The sequence below is a fragment of the Megascapheus bottae genome, chromosome 7, assembly GCF_031878675.1.
Source record: "Megascapheus bottae isolate mThoBot1 chromosome 7, mThoBot2.hap1, whole genome shotgun sequence".
NCBI classification, from domain to species: domain Eukaryota; kingdom Metazoa; phylum Chordata; class Mammalia; order Rodentia; family Geomyidae; genus Megascapheus; species Megascapheus bottae.
Genome location: NC_143515.1, coordinates 67,099,631 through 67,115,062, shown reverse-complemented (window position 1 = coordinate 67,115,062; position 15,432 = coordinate 67,099,631). Strand labels below are relative to the sequence as shown.

The window sequence follows — 15,432 nt, the reverse complement described above, 5'->3', positions numbered from 1 at the left end:
TACTCATCTTAAGGGACATGAAATCCGGCACCCATAAAAGGGCTTGGCACAGAGAAGATTGCTAGTATTTTGACATTAACCATGGCTAAGAGCTCACATTGGGAATAAAAAGCTGGAAGTGTGAAGGACTAGGATAATCCACCCTTCTAGCCGTTCTCTGGGGGTTCACATGCAGGCCTGTCCCAGGCGCCAACTGCTCACCTAGATGCCTGCAGGACTGAGGGCTCACACAGGGGTTTTAGACACACACAGCCCTGTGCCGCTTCTAGAAGAGGGTGAGGGAGTTTGAGTTGCTCAAATTGACTTACACTTCAGGCTTAGCAGGCAGTTTCAGATTTGCAAAAATATTATCCATGTCAGAATTCAAACTCTTGTTCTTTGAGCCCTCCTGATAGATGTAAAAGCCCTTCCCAGACTTGCGACCTAGGAGAAGCAAGAAGAGTTGGCATCACTCCTTTTCTCAGCAACAACTCCTGTCTGTGGGCTGCTCTGAGGCCCCGGGCTATGCTGACCCCTGAGCTCATGCACCTGTGATGAGGTGCTCCCTCATCACAGAGCTCGCAGAGAATGCTGGAGGCGGTGTGTCTGGACTTACCGTCAAGACAGGCAACACCAGGTCTCTCCTCTGTGAGAAAAAGCCAATTCTCTGCTTCCAGTTCTCCCGACAAGCGGCCAGATGCCATGGTAAAGCCGGGATGCAGAATTGGCTCTTGTAGCTTCAGGCTGTGGGCAGGATGGACATGCCTGCCCATCTGACATCATTTACGCCTGATGGTGGCAGAGCCCACAAGCCCAGAATTCTGCCTTTGGCCATAATCTATAGGCTTGGCTTAAGAGGAGGCTCTTGTGACATCCTTTTGTTTTGGGTCCGGGTTTCGTTGGCTTTGGAATGCCAGGATTACAGGCATGCGCCTCTCTGTCTGGCTAAAATCCTTGGAACTCCCTAGGACTAAGGCTGTGGACTCAGGAAACTTCCCTAATCCTGGCCTCAGGAAGTGGCTCGGTGCTGTAATGAATGGAGCTTGGTCCCGTCTTCTGAGGCTACTCACCCAGGAAGCCTTTGGCCACCATCTGTTTCAGTAGTTCTACATTTCCACCTCCAAACCGCTCCCCAAAGGCTTTGCCTAAGTCTTCAGCCACGTGTTGTGCCACATCCACACCCACTTCGTCTGCTAGGGTGGCAGCACCCACAGGAAAGCCGAAGCCTGTGGTCAGGGAATCCAGCTTCTTAGGGTCAACTCCTTCCTAAACAGGAAGTGAAGCAAGGACCTCAGGGCAAGGCCATTTCAGACTCCCCCCACAGAAGGGTCCCCAGATATTGCCTGTTCCAGATTTAGCCCCACAGCTAGGCCCATGAGCTGCCCTGTTTCAGGGAAGCGTAGTGGAAAGTTTGAAACCTCTCTATGAGGCTTTCAGGAGGTTTCAAGGTGGACCAATTGTTTCCTCATTGTTTGCAACTCTGAATCTCACCAGTGAGGAGATGCTGTGGCTGGCAGGACATTAGCGCTGCTGGGGACAGGGCTGCAGGGTGTCAGGACGCCCTTCCCTTCCTGCCAGGAATGACTTGGACGGCTGGGGTGACCGGAGGCTATGTATGGTTAGGTAGAAGCAGATGCAGCACCAGTCACACCAGCTGGGATCTGTTCTAGAAGGTCTCAGGCAAGGGCCGGGAGTTTGGCATAGTTGTAGGGTGTCTGCCTAGTCCACCCGAAGACCTGGGTTCCACTTCTCATTACCACATACATAGGAAAAGCCGGAAGTGGTGTTGTGGCTCAAGTGGCAGAGCTCTAGCCTTGAGAAAGCCTAAGGACAGTGCTCAGGCCCTGAGTTCAAGCCCAGGACTGGCCAAAAAAAAAAAACAGAAAAGTTCTCAGGCAAGAGGGGCCAGCCTGCCGGCCTGTAGGGATGAGGAGCTAGAGGGCAGAGCAATATTCTGCCCAGTGAGGGCAGCCTTAGCCCTATTCCTATGCAGGAGGAGGCACCCAGGGTCTTCCTGGAAGGGAGGGAACATCTCCTCATCTTGGCACCTTCAGTAGATGGGGCACAGGACTGGGGGAATACCCACCTGCAGGATTCGTATGACTTCAGACATCATGGGTGCAAGACACCTGGTGGTGTAGAAGCCAGGTCCATCCTGCCAAGAGAGAGAAGGTGAGCCCAGACGTCATTTCAAAGCTAAGGAGAAGAAGCCATCCCAGGCCAGTCCGGCCCAGCACGGCCTCACAGTCATGCCTGTCCCATCCCAGACATGTAGCACACCTACCTTCATGCAGCGATCAACACTGTTCCCACTGGAGACAACACTGGACACTCCCAGAAGCCACTCTACTTACCTCAGAACAGTTCAGAGACAAACCTAGAAGGTCAAGGAGTCTTTGGAACTTCTCAAAATCTGTTGCTGTTGTGGCTCCTTACCTTAACCACAATGATGACTTTCCCTTGCTTGAGACCAACGGCCACGGCGGAAGCAGTCGTATCCTTGGAGGTTTTGTCTGTTGTGATGATTTCCAGCAGCTGCATCTTGTCCACAGGAGAGAAGTAGTGCATGCCAATCACCTGGCAAGGAGAGCCCAATGCCAACAGTCACAAAGGCTGACAGGGGAGCCTAGTACCTTGCTCTTTATGCTGGGGGAAAAATGGTGAGAAAGCGGTGGGATGCGGAGGCAGCTGCTCAGCCCAGCACCCTGCCAAGGTCAGTACGTTTGGGGTGAGCTCACTGAATCCATCTTTTCTACTTGCTTCTCAGGACCTCTGATCCCACCAGTAGTCAATGCCAAAGTCACAGCGAATGGGCCAAGTAGAGTTATCAGAGAAGAAGGAATCAGGTTCTGCTCCCAGCCATGCCTAAGCCGATGGCTTAAGCTGAGAGAGGGGAGAAGGGCTAGGCATGATTCATTAATATGCTGGGCTGTTAGGCTGGCCCATCACCACGTGGAAATCCACCAGGATCGGCACCGGGGGATGGCAGGCCTACCCGTGTACTACTCACATCAGTCAACCCACACTGGCCGCAGCCCCCATCCTGTACTTTTACTTAGGTTTGAAATACTTAAAGTCTGAGTCTGACCCTATAGCTTATGCACAATAAGATGCACAGATTCCTTTTAAAGTTGTGCCAAATCCAACTACTCAACCTGGACAGCTAGGGCTTCCTCAGTCAGAGCACTGAGAGTCCTGTGTTCTGGGAATGCATGGAGACCTTTGGTCCTCCTCCTCCTTGGGCCCCTATGGCTTTATTTTCATAGGAACGATCTAAGATGAGCAGGTGAGAAAGCTCTGCAGGATGGTCCGAGGCTCAGGCTGCACAGTGCAGAGAGGAGGAAGGCACGGAGCAACTGTGTACAGAGCAGTGGACAGGCCAGATTGTCTTTCCTCGAGTCTGATGACTGCCTGCCACCTCTCCCTGACCCTTTCCTGCCTTCCTAAACTGCCCCTCACTTGGCGCCCTTCATTATCTTGAGTTCAGGTATACAGAACTGTTAGCATTTTCAGCTGCCTATTGAATTTCCTGCCTGTCTTTGGCTGGATCTGGTATTCTCCAGAGATGCAAGGTTTCTTTCTCTTTGAATCATTGCACTTTTCCCCAAGTACTCTGGTTGAGCCAAGGTGACTCAGCAGGCAGCACTCCACATACTCACTGTACCCAGCCCTTTCTCATTCTAGGTGGCAGGTCTAAGTGAACCATAGGTTTGACACCCCGGATCTCCATTTTCACACCTGAAGTTGGAGCCTTACCCATTCTAGACAGCACTAGTCTCTCCTTAGCTGAAGGGATTCTGTGGTACGGCCCTTGCTTGCTTTTGGGCTTACCTTTAATGTCTAATTGTAGATTAAGCCAGGTCATATAGTCTAAGCTTGAAAAATAACATCTAATGGGGTTGCAAACCACCATACTGACATCAGTTTTAGTTGGAGTCTACTTATTCCCTCATCTGTAGGCTATGACGTTTTCTGTGTCTGGTGCTTCACAACTCTGCAGGACCTTTTTCTACTCTATGCTCCAAGCCTTCGCCAGTGAGACTCAATCAGTGCCCCTATTACCTTCTCTGGTCTTTTGCTGACAGCAGCGATTTGACTGATCGGGAGAGCAGATGTGTTGCTGGCAAAGATAGAGTGATCGGGAACCACCTGCAGGGGAAGAGCATTAACTGTGTGTCATGAGGAACCTGCCCCCCCGCACCGCTCACACAGCTGTTATCACTCATCCACCAGGAAAGTCACACAAAGGCTTCTATGCTGGGGAATGTGTTGACTTGGTATTCACACCAGTTAAGCCTTCCCCTAGTTCTGGCCTACCATAATGTACCTAATCCTGACCTGGACACTGTATCTCAGCACTAGGTTAAGTACAATGTCTTAAAAAGCTGAAAGGATGGGCCGGGAGTTTGGCCTAGTGGTAGAGTGCTTGCCTAGCATGCAGGAAGACCTGGGTTCGATTCCTTGGTACCACGTACTTAGAAAAAGCCGGAAGTGGTGCTGAGGCTCAAGTAGAAGAGCTCCAGCCTTGAGAAAAAGGAAAAAAAAAATCCAAGGACAGTGCTCAGGGCCTGAGCTCAAGCCCAGGACTGGCAAAAAAAAAAAAAAAAAGCTGAAAGGATGGAGGTGAATGAGGTTTATTCATTTCAAAATCCAGAATGGGAGCCTTCTAGTTCGGGTATGCTCTCAAGTCTGATAGCTAATGGCACCCCTTAGCCTCATTCCTCACCTTTAAAAGAATAGGCTTTAACACTTTTATTTCCTTCTATACAGTGTGAATGAAAGATAAGAGATAATAGCCGGGCGAGGTGGCTCACATCTGTAATTCTAGCTACTCAGGAGACAGAGATCTGAGGATTGAGGTTCAAAGCTAGCCCGGTCACTAAAGAAAGTGAAACTCTTTTCTCCAATTAATCACTAGAAAACCAAAAGTGGCACTGTGGCTCAAGGGGTAGGGGGAGAGCCTTGAGTTGAAGAGCTCAGGGACAACGCCCAGGCCCAGAGTTCAAGTCCCATGATCAATCAAAAAAAAAAAAAAAAGATAGTAGATCATAATATTGATATCTAGACTGCACAGATGTTACTATTAGTTTTCATCAGTCTATAGACTATTAATGCAGACTATTAATAACCTAAAGTCTGTGATCCCAATATATTCATATCTTATTCAGATGCCTGGCTGAAATACAAGTCTGGGGCAGGCAGAATTAAACATCAGAGATGAAAATCAAGATTGAAAATGCATATAATACACTTAAAGGCTAAGTGTGGAAGAAGGTCAGTTACGATGGCATTAAAGGTAGGAGAAGGCTTGAGATTATACAAGCACACAGGCCCTTGATATCCAAGCCCTGGCCTGGTAAAACCTCATGAGTTTAATTCATCAAAAGTCAATATGAAGCTGGGTGTGGTGGCTCACGCCTGTAATCCTAGCTACTCAGGAGGCTGAGATCTGGGGATCATAGTTCAAAGCCAGCTGGGTCACTAAAGACCATGAGACTCTTATCTCCAATTAACCACTAGAAAAGCGGAAGTGGCTCTATGGCACAAAGAGATAGGGTGGTAGCCTTGAGCTGAAGAGCACAAGGACAATGCCCAGGCCTGGGGTTAGGGCGGTAAACTTGAGCTGAAGAACTCAGGGACAGCGCCCAGGCCAAGAGTCTAAGCTCCATAACAGACAAAAAAAAGGAAAACAACAACAACTAAAGTGGAATATGAGCTGGGCCTGGAAGCACAGGCAGACGAATTGAGGGTTTGAGGTTAGCTCAAGCTACACAGCAAGTTCCAGGTCGTTTTATAATCCTAGCTAGACAGGTGCAGACATGAGATGATTGTGGTCTGAAGTGACACCCTATATTAAAAGACAAGCTGTGGCTGGGTGCCCATGGCTCATACCCATAATTGTAGCTATTTAGGAGGCTAAGACCCTGACAGCTTGGGCAGGAGTCCATGAGCCTATTACCTTCAATTAACCACCAAAAAACTGGAAGTAGAGATTTTCCATAACTATTGGTTTCCTAATTCCGGAATGCCCAAATTCCCTTTGCAAAGGCAGATACCATGCTGTAGCCAGTAAGTACTCTTAGCTTCATACTGCCTGAGGAGAATCTGCTTATGCCTGGTTTAGCTGTGCACTAAGCCCAACGAACACCTTCTAAATCTCCGAGTTGAAGTGTCATTTAGCACAGCTGGGACACTAATAAGCTCTTAGGAATTTTCTCCCATGGTTCAATTTAGCATCACACTTTGCCTAAAGGGGTGGTGGTTGTTGTTTTTGGTGCTGGGACTCAAGAGTCTGGGTGCTATCCTTGGCTTTTTTGCCTAAACTAGCCCCCTACCACTTGAGCCACAGCTCCACTTCTGGTTTTTTGGAGAGAAGAGTCTTATAGACTTTCTTGCTTAGGATGGCTCCCCCCCTCCCGCCGCCCACCAAGTCCTTGGGCTTGAACTCAGTGCCTGAACATTGTCCTTAGGCTTTCTCAAGGCTAGAGAGCTACCACTTGAGTCACAGCACCACTTCTGTGTATGCGGCACCAAGGAATCGAACCCAGGTCTTCATGTATGCTAGGTAAGCACTCTACCACTAAGCAATGCTCCCAGCCCCTTGGGCTGGCTTTGAACCAAGATCCTCCGATCTTACCCTTTGAGTAGCTAGGATTACAGATGTGAGACATTGGCATCTGGCTTGCCTAAGGATTTTCTTTTTTTTTTTTTTGCCAGTCCTGGGCTTGAGCTCAGGACCTGCGCACTGTCCTTGGACTTTCTCAAGGCTAGAGCTCTACCACTTGAGCCTCAGCACCACTTCCAGCTTTTTGCTATGTATGTGGGGTACCGAGGAATCGGTATGCTAGGCAAGCACTCTACCACTAGGCCAAACTCCCGGCCCCTTGCCTAAGGATTTTGATGCTGTGTAATGGTGGCTCATACCTACAGTCCTAACTGTTCAGAAGCTGAGACCTGAAAGTTCAAAGTTAGCTAAGGTAGAAAAGTCCTTGAGACTGTTATAACCAAAATAATCAGCAAAAAGTATGGCTTAGAGATGTGGCTGAAGTGGTAGAGTGCCAGGAAATCAAGCAAGCCACATAAGCATGAAGCCCTAAGTTCAAACTTGAGTATGAACAAAAAAAACAGAAAGAGTTTGGATATATGTCTCCCCACCAGAATCTTTTGCCAATGGAGCTGCGTTCGTTTCTAAATCCCTGTGGAGCTACCTTTAGCTTCTTAGTAGCATGTCCTGCTTCACTTCTGCATACTGCTGCAGGCACCAGCATGCTGCCAAGTCAGTACTGTTTCCTATGGACCATTTTCTACCCACATTCTGTTTATTCAACTGTAAGCTACTTAGTTTTCTTCCCTTAGGATATAGATTTAGTCTTTCTAGCATATACAGTGTGTACAAACTCACATAAAACTCATATCTAAAATGAATAGCCTCTTTCTTTCCTTTTTGAGGCTCAGTCTTGTTATGTGACCCAATCTAGCCTAGAACTTACATTCTTCCTTCCTTGACCTCCATTTGTCAGGTGCTGGGATTACAGGATTTACACACAGCAGCCCCTTACTTACCGATTCTACTTCCTTTAGCACTTTGTGCTTAACACTAAGGTCTTCAAAAACAGCTTCAATCACCATGTCAGCCTTTTCAAAACCCTCATAATCGAGCTGCCCAATCAGGTTGCTGAAGATGGAATCCCTTTCAAATGATGTGAGAGCTTTCTTCTTCACTTTGTCATTCAATCTGGAAGAAACACAACCTTGGTCAGAAGGGAGATTGTCCCTGGGTCAGACAGCTGCGATGTGTGTCATCTGTGTGGGAAATGTTCAACTACCCACATTTTGAGGGGGCTGAGTTATTCCTAGAAGCTTCAAAGGAGTATGGTCAAACAGCCAGTTAAATATTCAAAGACAGGTCAATCCCCAAACATGCTTTCTACTACATAATGACCTGTAATGTTCAACTTAGACATAAACTGTATACCTCATAAAGCAGTTCGATTTTTCAACAGGAATCAAGAACTCAAGGATGAGAATGGCAAACAAAAATGCAGTTGGGTACCAGTGACTCATGTATGTAATTCTAGCTACTCAGGAGGCTGAGATCTGAGAATCCATTCCCACTAAACCAACAAAAATGCTAGACTGCAATCATGGCTCAAGTGGTAGGGTACTAATTGAGCAGACAAGGTGAGGGACAGTCTAAGGCCCTGAGTTCAAGATCCAGTGTTGGCACAAAAACCCAGAAGAGCAGTAGCTCTTCTAGTGTTTGCCTGCTGCAGGGTAAACAGCCACAGAGAATCCTAGACCATAGGATGTTACACTGGCCTGTGTCAATTTATGTTGTCTCTTACTATAGCTTCTAGTAGAACAAGCACTACTACTTTCTTTCTCCCTCCAGTGCCAGTGCATGGAGCCCAGGGCCTTGCTTGTGGAAAGCACACACACACACACACACACACACAAACACACACACACAATCACTGTGCAACATTACCAGCCAAGCAGTTCCTCACATTTTCCCCTGCTCCTCCCCCCCCCACAATCACTGTGCATCATTATCAGCCAAGCAGTTCCTCACATTTTCCCCTGCTCCCCTCTCGGCACCATGCAGCAAGGATGCTTGCTACTGAGCACTTTATATTGCCAAGGAAAACGGCCCTTAGATTCAACTGGACCACATTTCCAGAATAAGTAATCTAGGTGTCCTTTGAATGAAGACTGAAGCTAAACCCCATTAACCAACTTCCTGAACTAAAGGAAAAGCTAAAACCACAGGAAAGTTAAAAGAAGTATCCAATATCCAATAAAGGTCTTAAAAGCCTGCATTTGAATCTCTTGGTTTCTGAAAACCACAAAAACAGCAAACAAGAAACTAGTCAAGTGCAAAGCAAAACATAATTAGTTTAATACTAATGGAACTACTTCTGGGAGGAAACAGGAAACATTTTGTCCTGTCAGCAGTGGCAAATGCCAGAATGGAACCTGATGCTTTTAAGATGAAAAGGGGTTGTATCCTTCTAGAAGGGGGTCACAGGAGAAGGTCCCCCTGTAGCCATGAGCTCTCAATCTGATGATTGCAGGAGATGTTGTTTAACTCAAGAGGTAAGATGAAAATGGCATCTGCAGCTAGGTGCCAGTGGCACATGCCTATAATCCTAGCTACTCAGGAGGCTGAGAACTGAGTATCACGGTTCAAAGCCAGTCTGAGTAAAAAAGTCCATGAGACTCTTATTTTCAATTAACCACCAAGAAACCAAAAAGGCACTGTGGCTCCAGTGGTAGAGTGCTAGCCTGGGGCTGAAGAGCTCAGGGACAGCACCCAGGCCCAGAGTTCAAGGTCCACGACTGACAAAAAATAAAAAAAAGAAAAAGAAAATGGTGTCTGCACGCCCCAGACATTGGGGACTCGCCAGGAAATGGCTTTGTTTTGTCACCACAGCCAGGAAAGTCAGTCAAGAGCCCTGATCCCAGGTTGGCCTTCGCCCTGCAGTTACCCCATGGACACTGACATCCTAACCCCAGACAGAGCCTCACCAGACAGGGCCCTGCAGCCTTGGCAAATCATTACACTACAGCAACTACAGCAAAATCCACATATCTGGATTTCCAGACTGATACAAAAGCATAAAAATAAGTGACACCTAAAATATCTACTGAGAAAGAAAACAATCAAAACAAAACAAACATATCTACTTGAAGTTTTTTCTTCTGTCCTATAAGACTACAGACTCCAATGTTGTAACGGTCTAGGATATCTACAACACAAAGAATTTATGTTTCTACAAACCGAAGGCTTAATTATAGACCAGCGTGCAGCATCATATTCAGAAACAAGGAGTCTGTGATGGCAAAAACCTCCAATCAAAGCAAAATCACCCAAAAAGACTCCCAAACATTTTAACTCCCAGCATAATCAGAGCAGGCTTACCCTTTGAACACCTGTTGCTGTCCACGACCCAGCCCAGCCACAGTAGCATCTTTAAGTAGAGTCTTCATCCCCTTATCCACAGAGACTTGAGCAATGCCAGCTCCCATCAGCCCTGCACCAAGAACAGCCAGATGCCTGAAAGGGAAGGGCAACATGATCAGTAAACAACCCTTACTCATTTCAGTATCTGGGAGATAACCCCAGTTAGCCCACAAACCAACTACAAAGTGCTTTAAAAAAAACTCGATTTATACAAATACCACTTTAATAGGTGACTTTTTTTAAAAGTAAATGCAGAAATCTACTGGGTCTGCCCGCAAAAATAACACTAATTTTCAATAGTACCGACCCAGTCTCTCTTCTTCAGTACTGGTTTGGGATCTCCTTCTCATTAGACTCTTGTCTGCCTCAGCTACAGTTTTATCCATTTGTCTTGTTTTGGGTTACAATTTTATCATTAACATTAGCTGTCTCTCTGAAAGCCCTCATAGTAATTCAGTCAGAACAGGGCTCTTTTTTTTTTTTTTTTTTTTGCCAGTCCTGGGCTTGAGCTCAGGGCCTGAGCACTGTCCTTGGACTTTCTCAGGGCTAGAGCTCTACCACTTGAGCCTCAGAACCACGTCTGGCTTTTTTCTATGTATGTGGTACCAAGGAATTGAACCCGGGTCTTCGTGCATGCTAGGCCAAACTCCCAGCCAGAACAGGGCTCTTCAACTCAGCCACCACTGACATTTTGGGTGGGTAAATTTTGTGGGTCTGTGCTGTACATTATAGGATGTCAGCAGCACTCCCAGCCTCTACCGCTAGATGTCAGGAGCATTCCTTCCTCCACAGATGTGACAACCAGAGCTCACATTAAAAGGGTCTCAACAGGGGACAAAAGTGCCTAGGTTGAGAAGCACTGAGCTTAAAAGGTGTGTATCCAGACATCATGAAACTTAGGATGCTGAAAAACTGTCAGGAAGCAAAGCAGAGAAAAGGGCCTCTGATGAGATAGCTATGGAATACACAAGAACAGTGTGATTTCTTGTGTTGTTAGCTCAAAGAAGCCGTATCTGTAACAATTCCATTCCTTTAGAGGAAGAAGTATGTGTTCCAAGATGGTATCTCATGTCAGAGGGAGAAAGAAGCCCACAAAATACCAGCACATGTATTAGTTTCAGAATGGGGGACCTAAAGCAGACTGCTAGGGGACATCTATATGAGATAAGAAAGCTTTATAGAAGCTAGGCACCAGTGGCTAACACCTGTAATTTTAGCTACTGATGAAACAGATATGAGAATCATGGTTCAAAGCCAGCCCAGGCAGAAAAAACCCTTGAGGCCCTATCTCCAATTAACTAGAAAAATGCTGGAAGTGGAGGTGTGGCTCTAGAAAGATTTAGAGAAAATTCAGAATAAGTAGAACTTTGAAAGCCAAAATAAAAGGCTTAAGTTGAGAGCAAGACTAAATGGAGTCAAGTTGAAGTGGCTCATATCTATAACCCTTCCTACTCAGGAGGCTGAAATCTGAGCAGCAAGATAAATTTGTGAGACTCTTCAATTAATAAGCAAACAGCTGGAAGTGCAGATGTGGCTCCAGTGGAAGAGTGCCAGCAATGATTAGAAAAACACAAGACAGAGCTTAAGGCCCTGAGTTTAATTCCTCATATCAACATACAAAAGTAAACATGTAAATCTAGTTTCTGCTTGGCTCAGTGGGTCATGCTTGTAAGGCTAGCTACTCAGGAGGCTGAGTTTAAGAAGATGTTAGAGGGGGCCGGGAGTTTGGCCTAGTGGTTAAAGTGCTTGCCTAGCATGCATGAAGACCCCAGTTCGATTCCTCGGTACCACATACATAGAAAAAAGCCAGAAGTGGTGCTGAGGCTCAAGTGGTAGAGCTCTAGCTCTAGCTCTAGTCCAAGGACAGTGCTCAGGCCCTGAGCTCAAGCCCAGGACTGGCAAGAAGATCTTAGAGGCAAGTCTGGGCAAAGATGAGACTCCCCCTCGATGGGGGAAGCTGGGATACAGTGACGTGTGTCTGTTTTCCAGCTACAGTGGGAAGCATTTAACTGGAGGATCAAAGACATCTCAAAGCTTTGTACAGGGTAAAATTCACGAGGGCTTGCTAAGCAGTTTAACTTACTTAACATCGTTCTGCGGAGCTCCAAACTTATTTTTCTTGCACAAGACCTGGCCATTATAAAGTCCCATCAAGGCCTTTGATTCCTTAGTTAGTGCTAGCTCTCCAAATTTCTGAAAAGGAAAATTAAGTGTGTGGGTCATCAGGTCCTTCTGCTCTGTGGAGAACAGACACACCATGTGTTGGTTCCTTAAGGCCTTGAGCAAAGTCTGTGTGGACTGAGTCTAACTCCCACTGGGGGAGCTCTTCTCTATCATTCTCACCTGGGGCACTTTCCCACTACTGCTTTGAAAAGGCTTTGAAAGTTAAGGCTTTCAGATTCTTTACAGCACAGGCTGGGCACCTTTGTCAAGTACAGTGGACCTTTACAATCATCTTCAACCACCAGCTCCAACTACATACTGAAGAAGCCCAGGACATCAAGAAATTACCTCAAAATGGCAGATATGCACAATAAGTAATTCAGCATAAGAAACTGTCCTGGGCCTGGTGCTGGTGGTTCAGTCTGTAATCCTGGATACACAGAAGGCTGAGATCTAAGTACCAAAGTTCAAAGCCAGCCTGGGCAGGAAAATATGTGAGACTTTGATCTATAATTAACCATCAAAAAGTTAACAATGGGGCCAGGCATGGTGGCTCCTACCTGTAATCCTAGCTACTTAGGAGGCTGACGTGTGATGATCACAGTTCAAAGCCAGCCCGGATACTAAAGTTCGTGAGACTCTTATCTCCAGTTAACCACTAGAAAACAGAAGTGGCGCTGTGGGTCAAGAGATAGGGTGGTAGTCGTGGGCTCCAGAGCTCAGGACAGTGCCCAGACCCAGAATTCAAGCCCCATGGGAAAAAAAGTAAACAATGGATCAGGTGGTAGAGCTCTACCTTTGAGTTCAAGTTCATGTGTGTGTGTGTGCGTGTGCGCGCACACACGCGCACACACACACACACTAAAGACTAATCAAAAAACCAAACTGAAACAAAAACCCACCTCAAACTACCCATTTAAATCTGGATTACCACCAGCTTGCTAGAAAAGTGAAAGGGGTGTGACAGCTTCACATAACATTTCTATCTTTGTCTTTTGCTGAGAATAAAGCCTTGAAAATTTCTAATTCTCCAAGAGTCTGGGCTTCAATATTTTATTTCTAGCTTTTCTCTATTAATATGTGCATTTTATCACAACGAAATCAGCCCAAATGCAGAACCAAATCTTCCATAGGACTTATTTTGAAAGGATTTTGATTCTCTCCTGCTCTTCCTCTCAACAATGAGTCACCCATCTGCAGACCACCACCCCACTCGGTGTCAGGCGATTAGTCCTGAGACGACAACCCCTGGGAGAGAGAATGCTTCCTAGGTTTCATGCACATAGTTGCTCAGCCTTAAACAGATTATCGGGTCTTTAGTTTTCCTTAATGTAAGAGAAAAACTGAGAGGAAATTTTACCTGTGACTCAGCGAGATAACCAGCATCATTCCCTTGTTCGAGTCCAGTCTTTACTGCCTAAAACATACAAGGCCCTTGTTTAGTATGGGAATGTATTGATGAGATTAACATGTTGAATAAAATGGCCTGTATTGTTAGCCTTCAAAGAAAATAGATCACAAATCTAGATTTGTGAAATAGAGGCAAAGTGCTTGGCTGCTTCAGACTGATTTTCAACCGTTCATCTCCAAGGCTAAGCTGAAGGAGAGAGAGGGAGGGAGGAAGGAAGGGAGGGAGGGGGAGAGAGAGGGGGGAGGGAGCACGAGAGAGTTCTGAGGATCATGGTTTGAAGCCAGCTTGGGCAGGAAAGAAAGTCTGAGACTCTTATCTCTAATAAACTACCAGAAAAGCTACAAGTAGAGATGGGGCTCAAGTGGTAGAGCACTAGCCTTGAGCAAAAGCAGCTCACGGATAGTGTTCAGGCTCTGAGTTTAAGCTCTGGGACCAAAACTCATGCGTGTGCACATGTGCACATGTATATGTATATGTACACGTATACACACACACACTCACACACACTCACACACACACAGAAAAGTGAAGAACCTATGCGGTCCAGACAGCAGGAGAGCACCGTTTTGAAGGAGGGAGAAGGATGAGTAAGGTTGAATACCAGGCAAGACTTACATCTATAATTTTCAGAGGTGCTGGGTAGAGGCCTTTGGTCTGCTTCCGTACTTTTTCTTCTACTGTTTTGTAAATCTGTTGCCTGACAAATGGAATAGTCATGGCATATGACGTCAGTTCTGCAAAGTAAAATGTTTTTAGATACTTACTGGAAACAGCCTAGCCTCTCCTGTTAAGTTTGGTGTAAGCCCCATAAAAATGCAGTGATAGGAGCTAACTGAAAGCATTGCTCTTCAATCTAATATATAAAACCTAACCTACGCACTGCTTATCACACTACTATAACATTCTACTTTTATAATAATTTAAACAATTTTTGCAAACAAACAAGATTTTTAAATATGACTGGCCAGTGTAGGTTGAAGACTTGACCATGGGACATACCTTAAGGATAACTTTACACTGAAAGAATAAATTATGCATTTAACTCTTCCTTATTCTGAGTAGTAAATAAATGTAAAATTGCGTTCTGTTTTGTTCCTTAACAGTAGAACTCACTTTCTATCAATCCCTGGTTTTTCTTTGTAGAGACCTTCTTATCAGCTAGTCCTTTGGCAAAAGTAACCGCAATTTCTTCTAGGTACTCAATTGTCCTTTCTTCTGGAGGTTTTATTCCTGGTCCTGTAAAAAAAAACAACAACAAAAAAAAAACAAAGCAAAGCAAAACAATTATAACAAACTATAATACAAATCAGGTTAGATCATACCCAGAAAAATGGAACATGCCAAATCCAAAGACTACAGAATTGCTTTCCATTTCAGACTAGAGACAGGGAGGTGCCATTAATAGTGAACTATGGAGTCAGAAAGGGTAAACACTGAACAAGTACAGTAATACATCCTAGACAGAAACAAACTCTTAAACCCTTTCAGTCTGTCTTCTACTTCTGTAGGGTATGTCCTGTATGATCTGTGTTCTTGCTGGGAAACTGGAAAAAAATGAGTAAGCTGTAAAAGTATTTGTAAAGTCCCTACAGAGCTCCCATATTAACTAAAATTCCTGAGGAGAGTTTATCTTAGGAGAACAGATGAGTGTTTTTCATTTTCCTTTTGAGACATAGACTAAAGACATGGTTCAATGAATGTGATTGAGGTAGGAAGTGACTTTTTGGTGGTCACATTCAGCATATCAGAAGCCAGGATACCAGAGGCAGTTTTTCCATGGAGTTTTTTTTTTTTTTGGGGGGGTGGGGGGTGGTCAGGGGGTTTGAATTCTGGACCTGGGCACTGTCCCTGAGCTCTTTAGCTCAAGGCTACCATCCTACCCCTTGAACTACAGCACACATTGGAGATAAGAGTC

At 45.7% G+C, this 15,432-nt stretch overlaps 1 protein-coding gene across 1 annotated transcript in view; it reads right to left on the bottom strand.

The window, feature by feature from the left end:
• Hadha (hydroxyacyl-CoA dehydrogenase trifunctional multienzyme complex subunit alpha) overlaps nucleotides 1–15,432 on the bottom strand; it is a 38,042-nt gene that overhangs the window by 876 nt on the left and 21,734 nt on the right. Inside the window, exons 8-18 of the mRNA XM_090337337.1 lie at nucleotides 14,631–14,753; nucleotides 14,133–14,251; nucleotides 13,467–13,523; nucleotides 12,027–12,136; nucleotides 9,902–10,036; nucleotides 7,543–7,714; nucleotides 4,042–4,128; nucleotides 2,416–2,556; nucleotides 2,066–2,134; nucleotides 1,050–1,245; nucleotides 309–423 (exon numbers count right to left, since the gene is read on the bottom strand). Coding sequence (XP_090193463.1) covers nucleotides 309–423; nucleotides 1,050–1,245; nucleotides 2,066–2,134; nucleotides 2,416–2,556; nucleotides 4,042–4,128; nucleotides 7,543–7,714; nucleotides 9,902–10,036; nucleotides 12,027–12,136; nucleotides 13,467–13,523; nucleotides 14,133–14,251; nucleotides 14,631–14,753 — 1,324 coding nt within the window. The remainder of the gene's footprint in view (nucleotides 1–308; nucleotides 424–1,049; nucleotides 1,246–2,065; nucleotides 2,135–2,415; nucleotides 2,557–4,041; nucleotides 4,129–7,542; nucleotides 7,715–9,901; nucleotides 10,037–12,026; nucleotides 12,137–13,466; nucleotides 13,524–14,132; nucleotides 14,252–14,630; nucleotides 14,754–15,432) is intronic.